Genomic DNA, 11,150 nt, shown 5'->3' on the forward strand with positions numbered 1-11,150 from the left:
GATGGTGATTATTAAAGCTTGTCATCATCTGTCACCATGGCACCAACAAATGTGCAACCACGTTTGCAGCGGAGAACGTCGATTTATTACGGGGGGGGGGGATGGGTTTGGAATTGCTTCTTTTGATGGCCGCTGCAATCACAAGTGCTTGGAGGCTGATTAGGTGTTACACATCTCTCACTTTTGCTTGTTTGTGACCCTTCACTTTTCATTAGGTTCATCAGTTTTGGGCACTGAGGACGACCTGGCAGTGTCACTCCGTTTCATGAACTTTGGAACGAGCCCGCCCTCCTCAGACGAAGACTCTGGTCTGTCCAGCTTTGTAGAGAATCCACAGTACTTCTGCGGCATCATCAAGGAGAAAGACATGTGTGAGTGCTGCTGCTTAACCTGTTTTACACTCTGCCGGTGTGTTGTGGTTTGATCATGAATTTATACTTTTCTGAAATTTCAGTGGATTAAAACTGGAGTTAGGATTTGGGAGAGGCATTTTTTTCTGGTCACTCGAGGCCATGTTGTGAATATGCTTGACTGGAATTAAACACTTTGTTAACCAGTATGTTTTAACAATTTGGTGATCACAATAGGATACAGCAACAACTACATGAGGGATGTTTATGTTGTATTTCATGTCCAGGTGTGCAGCATATCAAACGGCAGGACATTGTGTTGAAGTGGGAGCTGGGCGAAGGCGCGTTTGGCAAAGTCTACCTGGCAGAGTGTGCTAACCTAAGCCCGGACAGCGACAAGATGCTGGTGGCCATCAAGGTGAGTGAAACGGCACCGCTAGCTGTTACCGTCGTTTAGGTTTTATCTCCACAAAACATTTGGAGCGTTAAGCCGTTTTCACTTACGCACTTCTGAATAATAACCGGAGAATTTCAGGGGGACTTTCTCTGAAATCCTCCTGGTCTGGTTTTTAACACACGGGTCAGGAACAAGGCGAGGGGTTTCCATCAGCTAAACACGACGTGAACAGAATGACTCCAGGGTTATAAAAATATATATTTGCCTTTACATCAATGCTATGTGTAGATCCCTAAAAGAGCAAGAGTAGAACATACTGGAGAACAGAAACCATAATGTAGTCATTTAATAAAGTGCACAGAGATCACACCGGTAACATGCATTCAGCCTGTCATAGAGAATAAACGTCCACATCCCTCTTGTGGTCAGTTTATCTGACTACAGTATGTCCTGCTGTGTTCTCACGTCACCTCACTCGAGCTGTTTTCACATAAAAAACACATCGAGATCATTTCAGGAGGACTTCTAAAATTCTCCTTCCCTGATCACATTGGTCCTATTTATATAGTCTTTGTCCCCCCCCCCCCCCCCCCCAGACTGGCTTGAGGAGAATTCTCCTGATTAGATCCTGCTGCGTTCTCTCACCAGCTCAGCGGGGAAAAAACACTCGAGGTCTGGCAGGAGAAACTCCGGGTGAAATCTGAGTAAAAAAAATTCAGCTTTTTTTTGCATTTAAAAATGCAGCTCAAATGAGTTTTCTGCAAGCGTGGACAACACTTTAGTGTATCCATGATGTTACCTGTAAGTGTGGAGACAAGGTTGAGCCTCCTGCTGTGAGGTGGGCAGTCTCAGCCCAGCGTAGGATCTTTGTTGCCCTCTTTCAAGATGAGCTCTCTGCTGATCCTCTATCTAACTCAGATAAAAATATCCCAGCGATAAATATGTCAATTTAAGCACTTGATACTTCAACAACAAGTGTCAAAGTAAGTACACTGCACTTATACTTAAATCTTTTATATAGTGATACACCACCCTGTGGTTTTAGAGTGAGAGGTCTGCCAGGTGGTTTAACCCTGAGCTCAGCTTCCAGCAGGTTCATGTGAATAACCACAAGGCCGTGAATCTGGCTCCGCTCACATTTATCATCCCATTAATCAGAGCTTAATGACAACACATCATCACTCGCTGCTAGCAAAGGATTCCAGCCTCCGTAATAATACACACTAATCCCCTTTAACAGCATCCTTTGTTTTTCTCCAACACGGCTTCTTTTCTTTTCATTCTGTGAGTAATCTTGATTCAAGCTTTCTCGTTTTTGTCACCGCACACTCGCTTGTGTGTCTCCAGACTCTGAAGGACGCCAACGAGTCGACCCGGCAGGACTTCCAGAGGGAGGCGGAGCTTCTGACGGTGCTTCAACACCAGCACATCGTGCGCTTCTACGGCGTCTGCACTGATGGAGAGCCGCTTGCCATGGTGTTTGAGTACATGAGGCACGGAGACCTCAACAGGTTTCTCAGGTGGGAAGCAGATAAACTTCATGATGTCTTAGAGTCATGTGTTCAGTTTGTTCAACCTGGGAACTTAACGGAAATACTTTAATGAATCGTTCACCAACACTGAGGCCAGCAGTATCATCCAAGTCTCTTTATTTATTTTATTTTTTTAAATCCCATTCTCTACTGAGCCCCAATTTATTATACATACAAGAAAAAGAAGACTTTAACTGAAAAAGAAATAATGTGTCTCAGTTCAGTGAGCGAAGGTGAGGAAGTGTGGTTTTTAGATGTTGATGCTGTAACAAACATGAGGCCCTCTCACACACTGCGGTAGTTGACCACAGTCCTCTAAAGACACGGCGAGCTGCAGATGTTCAGAAGGTTAAACCCACTGGCTGACCTCTGTTTTCACTCAGTGGTCTCTCGCTGTCTCTGTGCTCTTTGTGTGTTTACACAGAAATGCACCAAGGCGTCTCTGCCAGGTTGGTAATTAAAAACATGTACATGACCCAGGAACTGATTTATTGGTACTGCTGTGCTACTACAGAAAAAAAAAAGTTTTATTAATATCTTATCAAAGTTTAAATTCTTGTGTGGTGACGACATTAGTGACACATAAACGCTCATCTTTCCTGCTTTATTAAGAAGAGAGATGTACTGTAGGTAAACCGCCGCCCCTGCAGATTAATTAATTAACAACAATATTGGAAGTGTTTACTGTACTTTTCATTTCCTCCACGTCCGCAACCTCAAGGTTTCTGAAGCCTTCTAAAAATGTGACACACGAGAGACAAATGTAATTTTTTCTTTCATCATCTCGAGGCTTCAGTATGTCCATCATTTCCGCCACTATTTCCTCAATTTCCTTTTTTAAAAAAAATGTGTGTCACTGTCTTGTGTGACTGTTTACTGTCACACAGCTGTCTGACAGAGGATTGTGTAGAGGAACACTTTGCTTTGTTGACTGTGAGAGAGTAAAGCGACATGTCAAGGCTCGGGCTGAATATATTATCACGAGATGTCCTCCTTTAATAAAAGCAAAGACAGTTCGAGTTTTTTTCGGTTAATAATTTGACACTGAAGCAGAAAACAGTTCCCTTGACCTTGTACACAGAATTAACGTGATTACCGATATGAAAAACAGACACCCAACACGGCTGGGCTCATTATAACAACTGGACATGTTTTGAGACAGGGACGTAAATGTATTTATTTTGGATCATACTGCAAGTGTAGAAAGTGAAACTTGAGGCATGGAGTGCTTATCAAGACTTGGAGCGTTGACCTATCAGAGCACCTGGAAACTATCAGTGCAGACGCAGTTTATGCTGTCTGCCAGGTGTCCGCTCCCCCCCCCCCCCTCCCCAGGAGACAGACTGGGGATGAAAACACACACATGCATGCAGCGTACAAACCCTGCCTGAGACATATATGTTCACCAATGGATGGAAAATCGCATTTCCAGCAGACAGGACGGGGAAGAAACGTCCAACAGCCCCCACAATGCAGCTGCTTTCCCACCCTGCCACCTGCCTGATAAACTAATAGTGATTGCAGAAACAACTTCCTTTGTGAGGAGGGGACAAAGTGCAGAGGAGACATATTAGGATGGATGGAGACACATCAGCTGTGATTTGCCCATTTAGGCCGCAGCGAGACGTGAGAGTGGGTGTTTATGATCCACGAGAACATCTGAGAGTCGATGTGCTCTGCATCTCCCAATCGCATTATTGCAAATCAATTGTGGGCGTATTACAAGCCTCATGTTTTCTATTCACTGTTAAATGGCTTTATTATGTCGCGGTCAAGAGCTCGTATATGTCAGACGTGTTCACTCTGCAGATTGCGTGCTGAGGTCATTGTGCTTCAGGTCACCCGAGGTTGATGCCATAGTTACCAGCATACCAAGAGCCAGATCCCAGAGTGCGGTCTACCTGAACAGCCAATAGGAAGGCAGATAAAAAAGCAGAGGGCAGGATGTTCTGTTCCTTACAAGTGGACAAGTACGCGGCAGGACAGGAGTTCAGCTCCAGTGCAGGAGATAACCAAACAAAACGTGTTATTCAGAGTGTAAGCACAAAACATGGCTCTGTATTAAACTGCTCCCTCATACAATGGTTACAATTAGTGAAAAGTCAAACAGGTCTGAATTAAAATCAATGAAAGTGAACAGAAGTGGCTGTGTCCTCATCCAAAAGGACTCGCTGAGTTTGTTCCAAGAAACTGTTCAAATAAATACAGTAATACTTGAAACCAATCGAGCACTACTTGAGTTTTTCTAGTTCTGAATCAGGTTCAGTCAACTTTATTGTCACTTCACCAAGGTAACGTGACGTTTTTTTAATGGCTTCTCTCCCTTGAAGTGAGGAAAAACAATAAGTACAAAGTAAACAAGCTGGGAAACGTAGAGCTGTAAAAACTTTCAAAAAGCCACAGCCTTGCAGATACGTTGTTCTAAAAAGAACCAGGATGCAGCGCCAAGAGCCTGACGCAGTTCTATCTCGTGTTCCTGTACAGAGGCCGGAGTACACGTAGCAGCTACAGGTTCGAAAGCGACCTCTGACCTTTGCTGCAAGTCATCCCCTGCTCTGTCCTCTCAACATTTCCTGTCTCTCCTCAGCTGTCCTTTTCAACAACAAAAAAAAAGCTTTCATATATCACAACTTTAAAGTGACAGATGTTCTCGTGCAAGTTCAGCAGAGTTTGAAATAAATGCACTAAATTAGGATCCTGCATTTTCTTCCTGCTCCACTTCACTGGTGTGGTGTTGTTTGAAATGTCTCAAGTGACCAAGTGACCCTGCACACACGATGATGATTGTTCGTTGATGTTTATGGTCTCGGTCTTGGAGCACTCTGGTCTCGAGCATGTCCTGGTCTTGCTTAGAATACAACACAACAGATGAGTTTATCAGAGAGAGAAGTGACCTGTAGAGAAATAATAAATCCTTTAGCTAAGAATCTCTATATGTATGTATATATATATATATAATCAAGCAGCGTTGACCTAAAACCACACACATGCTGACTGTGTGTCACCCGCAGGGCTCACGGTCCCGACGCCCGGATCCTGGAGGAGACCAAGATGCCCCCGCTGGGTCAGCTCACTCTGCCTCAGATGCTGCAAATCGCTGCACAGATCGCCTCGGGGATGGTCTACCTGGCATCGCTTCACTTCGTCCACCGCGACCTGGCTACAAGGAACTGTCTTGTGGGGGAGGGGCTGGTGGTCAAAATCGGAGACTTCGGCATGTCCAGAGACATCTACAGCACAGATTACTATCGGGTGAGTGGCCATTTAAAAAGTTTAAAGTTTCACTGTAGCAAAACTCGCAATATCCCTGACCTTGAGAATATCTTTGATGGTATTTTAATGGGAAATTGTTGCCACACAAATGGATGAGAATGTGTGTTTTTGTGGTAAAAGAATTGAAAGGTAATCAGAAGTCTTTATGGAAACGACGCCCTCGTTTCCCCAGAAAATGAATCCAGGGAAATCTTTCGTTTAGTGGAACTGCTTTCCACAGAAATTCCTTTTTTTTTTATTATTATTATTATTATTTTGAAGTCATGTCTTTGCTCCTGAGTAACCCATGAATGTAGGCACCTTTTACCTGACTTCGCCTCACTCAGCTTCTTCATCCAGGTGAGAAGCTGTGAGAGGCTTCTGAGTGCTACATCATCCGTTTGATGCATATCTTTAACGTAGCTGATGAATACATCTGTAATTGATACCATTTCTCCGGCAGCTGAGAAGTTAGTCATCTCCGTTTCTGCAGTTTTAGAGTTGAGCTGATGAGTTTGCTCTCCGTCAGAAGTTATGTCTTCCATGCACTCCAGTCACTAAGGTCACATCGATGAAAATCTCTTCAGTTGATTCTTCTGTATGGCGTCTATAACCTCCTCAAACTGAATTAATAAACTTCATATTGTCAATAATGTCTGCTTGGTATTGAGTTTGAGCTGCTCTTCAAGCTCACTTGTAGTTCAAGGATGAACAGGAATAAGAATCTGTTTTTTCGATTCACTGAGAGTGAGTCACTGAAAGAAAAAAAAAAGAAAAAAGACTCAAGTAGCAAAATCTTGACCTTAAAGCTCTCATTATGTAAGACCGCATTCAAGCTTTACATTCAGTTTGCAAGTCAAACGAAGTCTTAAGTTTTTAATGTCTCCACTCACAGGTGGGTGGACGCACCATGCTGCCGATCCGCTGGATGCCACCAGAGAGCATCATGTACAGGAAGTTCACCACGGAGAGCGACATCTGGAGCTTCGGCGTGGTGCTGTGGGAGATCTTCACGTACGGCAAACAGCCCTGGTACCAGCTGTCCAACAGTGAGGTGGGTCAGATGACCGCACGCCATTACACACGCCACTGTGGCTCAGACGCTCGTCTCTGTAGCACTTGCTGCTTGTGATGGATACTGTACTCAGCAGTCTCAGCCATGCCAGTGTGCATGAGTGTGAAAACGCTGTCCCCGGTGTTCAGGATGGTGGTTTCTTGCGGTGAACGTTTTATGTGTTTCCCCTCCAAATTCGGCAAATTAAACCAGAGTTTTTCTGCATGGATGTTTGAAGACGTGTGTTGAAGAGTAACGCCCGTCTGATGAAAGAGTGAAGTCAAACACCCTCTGGGTTTGTTGTTCTCTGCTCTGTGTTCACACCATTGACTGTACATTTTAAAGGACAACAGAGGCACTGCTTTCTTAGCCTAACTTTCAGTCAGCCTAACGACAGGCGGAGAGCTAGAGCTCATCTTTATGACAAAACCATTCACGCCTACCTGTCAATCATTGCACCAGGCTGTAGACATGTTCCTTTCCACTGTAAAAAACGACGTTTCAGCTGTATGTGACCTCCTTTATCAGTGTGTGGCTGGTTCATATGCTTCAGTGACTGTTTGAACCCCTTCACCTTCATTTGTATTAAATCTATCCTCAAACACGTCAGATATCTTAAACTTGCAGAATCAAACAGAACACAACGTCCTTGTTGGGCTGCAGCTTTGTGTTGCAGAAGTTTTCCCTCCACTCTGCACTCTTAAACAAATCAATACATTCATAGTAATTAAGGCCGGAGCAGTCTAGCCTTTGGAGCTCGAGCACCAAGAAGTGGGACTCCATTGTGACCACAGCGGTGCTATTAAAGGCCCGAAGCCTCTCTCCTTTCAACAGAAGGGTAGATCACTTTTCTCACCCACTCAATTCTAATCTGATTGGCTCTCATTTTTACCCCGGGCCAACGAGCTTTAACTTTCTTAATCAAATCTGTCTCGGCCTCTGACGGACAGGTGAAATTATCATGTTGCCTAAACACAGTGGGCCGAGATAAATCATCCCAAAATACTGACAGCAGCCATTTGAAGGCGACTCGTTTGAGTGTTTTTGTGCGATGAGCTGTTTTGGCGTGAAGTCGCTCAGGAGCGACTGGACTCATCTGTTCAGCGGTATCAGGCCATGGTGAACGACGGGAAAGAGAGCGAGTCACTCTACAAAAGACGAGCGTGGTGAAATCCTCTCTCACCCACGACGGTGATTCATTCACTGAGCAGCGTGAGCTGAGTCGCAGCGAGCTGTTAGTGTGTGAAGCTCATTTAGATCTGAGCTGCTCTCATTGGTGCCCGCGAGGTCTCCTGCTGAGCTGTCAGCCTGACGGTAATGAGGCTGTTGTGCCAACAAATGTGAAGCTTTTAAATCATGTTTGTCCTTGATGCAGCATTTAGTCTATCTGTCCAAATAAATGTTAACTCACTCAATGAGAATTTTTTAATTTATTGCGAAAGGATCAGGACATTAACATTTCTTTTAGCATTTTTTTTGGAAAGCTTTCGGCCTTGAAAAATTGCACACACAAAAAAAAATATCCAGTAGAATCTCTCTCCTGCAGTAATGTTTTTAAATTTGTTAAAAGTCCTAAAAAAAACGTCACGATGCCCTTCAGGGTCAGGTAAAGGTCGCCATCAAAACCGGCTGTTTGGTTAAAAACAATATTAATCAACAGATCAAAAACGTCGTAGTGCAAATGAAGAAATGAAGAGGCAACGTCCACAAGTCTTATCTGACAAAGGACTGAAAGAACAAAGATGCACCGATTGTGAAATTCAGAGCCAAGATTAAATAGAGAGAGAGAGAGAGAGAAATGTTGTGCAGGAAAGAAGCCACAGGTTGGACATGAACTCAGCCTCCTAAAGCCGAAACCACTCAGCTTCCAGACTAATTTTTGAAACAACAAATAACATGTACCAACATTTTCTGTTTTCTTCTTCATGTCCTCGAGGCTCAGCTGTAGATAGCAGGTTGATAAACTCCACATGGGAACAACAGATTTGATTTGAACACAGCAGCAGAGACTGCACACGTTGTGGACACATTTGAAATCATCACATAGGAAGACGGTTTGATCCTTTTTTTTAAACCTGGGAGACCCAACAAAACAGATTTCTTCTTCTTCACCGCTGAGATTTCATATTTTTACACATCTTCAATAAGAACCACTATGTTGCTGAACACGGGCGCCTGATTGGACGACTTTGAAAATGAAATGGCCTTTGCAGAGGAACGTCTTTCCATTTTCATGTGGACAAAGAGGTTTTTTTAAAACTTAGCATGTGTGGCTCGGAATTTTTTATTTATTTTTTTTCAACGGAGAAGGAAAAAAAAAAAGAAAACTTGCATATGCATGGACGAGGCTTGAATGTAACTGGTTACAAAAGTGTAGCACATCAGTGGGCCTTGGGTCTCTACAAACCACCCACTGATTCTACCGACATGAGAATTGGAGCCAAAACAAAGGAGATGTGTGAGTCAGTGAACAGAGGGGAAATCTTTACATGCACCTCAGTGTGTAAACTGGCGTGTGAGCAGCTGAAGTTAGACTCTCACTCAAACCTTTCAATATCCAGAAGTCCGATGTCTGAAGTTGAACTGAGGAAAAGTTGGCTTTTTATTTTTTTGTAAGATTGTGGAGCTGTTGTGAATAGATACTCAATGGACACCACTAACATATTATTTTACACGTCCTCCCCCAACAGGCCATTGAATGCATCACGCAGGGACGGGAGCTGGAGAGGCCTCGGACCTGTCCTAAAGAGGTGTACATGCTGATGCAGGGCTGCTGGCAGAGAGAGCCTCAGCAGAGGATGGTCATCAAAGACATCCACAGCCGCCTGCTGGCTCTGGTCAAGAACCCGCCGGTGTACCTGGACATCCTGGGCTAACAGAGTCCAGAGCAGACCAGGGAGCGGAGTCCAGAGGCGGGGGAGGTCGAGGTTTTGATTTGAGACTTTTTTTAAATTCCATTTCTCCCGTTACAGCTTAATATTTCCAACCGGTTCCTCTTAGTTTTGGTTGAGGTTGTCCTGATTTGACAGTTTTTTCCTGCACCCCCCCCCCCCCCCCCCCCCCCCCCAACGACCCCTGATTTCTGCCGCGTCATCCTCTGGAAACCTGTCAAATGTTTACCAAAGTGTTTCATGTTTATCTGCAGTGAAGAGGGACATGCATGGATCAGAAATATCAGTAAATGGGCTTCACTTCGCTCGGAGTGAGATGGACTATCGTGTCCCTGCGAAGGTTTATGAGCTCTGCTGATGTTCATTTTATACGACTCTGCAGCTGACACCTGTGTTGAAAGGAAATAACAAAATGTAACAGATGATTGCAGGAGAGTAATCTTCACATCATGAGATAAGAGAAAACATTTTCAGATTTGGGCACGTCATTTGTACAGTGTCATCACGGATTTTGGGTAAGTTTTGATATGGGAGGTAATTTAAAGGCTTTTACTGAATGTATATAAGATATCAAAGTTGTACAATCAAACCTGGGAAAGCGTGTTTGTTTCTGAAGCCTGTATCATATGAGTATTTTTCAAAAACAAGAACCAAATGTCATATATTAGCAGTGAAAGTGAGTGTTTACATTAAATTCTGTTCTTGCTGTCCAATGTGAAGAAGAAGAAAAAGAAAACACGTCCAAAGAGCAAATGTTTGACCCCGCGACACTCAGCAGCAGCTTCTTCTTCATACACAGGGATGTTTAACATGCCGCCTGCACAATCAAAGCCCCTCAGTGAAATACAGTAAGGGGGCAAGATGGTGGGGGAGGAGCCTCTGAGAGATGTTTCTAGAATCAACAGATGGATTAAAGTGGGTGAAACTCCAGAAGCAGGGGGACAGATGGAGCAGAAAGTGAGACAGGAGAGGCCACCACCGTGAAAAGAGCCAAAAAAAAAAAAAGACTTTTCAGCGTTTCAAAATCCTCCTGACGCCTAAAAAGTGTAAATGTTACATGTACATACTCTGTATTAATGTCTAAAAAGTATATCTTCATGTATTGTTTCTCCAGCACTTTGTATATTGTCTGCCTTTAGGGAATAAACAGTCTTGATTAAAAAAAAAAAAAAAGCAGGAACATCCCTCAGCATCAGTCAATCCGTCATTATCGCACGCTTCACAGTGAACAATGATGCGGCCGCTCGCCTGTACTTAAAGTTAGACATCTTAACAAGGCTATTCAAGAGCCTTCTATTATTTTGGCGAACTAATCAGCAACCTGCGCCGTCTCCACGGGATGCTCAGGAGACGGTTATTGAAAAGGAATAATCAAGTTTCATGCTGCCTTACCGCCGGTCCCCTCCGGCAAACAAACACCCTCCAAAACCAGATTTCTCTCCCCCTCTCTCTCTCCCTCTCTCTTTTTCTCTCGGCCTCCACCCTCCCTACCTCCACCTCTCTGTATGCAGAGCGTCTCCAGGGAGTGGTAATGGATTGTGAGTAATGCTATCATCCCTTTTCTCTGTCTCTCCACCTCCTCTGGTGTACCGGGGGGAGGGATGAAAACACTTGGAGGACTCGTGTCTGGCTCATTGTTTCTTCTAGTGTCTACAAGCAGATTCGGGGGCCAGA

General features: G+C 44.1%; 1 protein-coding gene across 1 annotated transcript in view; it reads left to right on the top strand.

The window, feature by feature from the left end:
* The window catches only part of ntrk1 (neurotrophic tyrosine kinase, receptor, type 1), a gene marked incomplete at its 5' end in the record, with an annotated part of 28,637 nt that extends 18,997 nt beyond the window's left edge, over nt 1–9,640 (top strand). Inside the window, 6 exons of the mRNA XM_079343993.1 lie at nt 216–371; nt 638–768; nt 2,095–2,267; nt 5,291–5,531; nt 6,427–6,585; nt 9,276–9,640. Of these exons, the coding sequence (XP_079200119.1) occupies nt 216–371; nt 638–768; nt 2,095–2,267; nt 5,291–5,531; nt 6,427–6,585; nt 9,276–9,461 (1,046 nt within the window). The 3' untranslated portion in view covers nt 9,462–9,640. The remainder of the gene's footprint in view (nt 1–215; nt 372–637; nt 769–2,094; nt 2,268–5,290; nt 5,532–6,426; nt 6,586–9,275) is intronic.
* Nucleotides 9,641–11,150: the final 1,510 nt, after the last annotated feature.

This window comes from Symphodus melops (assembly GCF_947650265.1).
Source record: "Symphodus melops genome assembly, chromosome: 5".
Taxonomy (NCBI): Eukaryota; Metazoa; Chordata; class Actinopteri; order Labriformes; family Labridae; genus Symphodus; species Symphodus melops.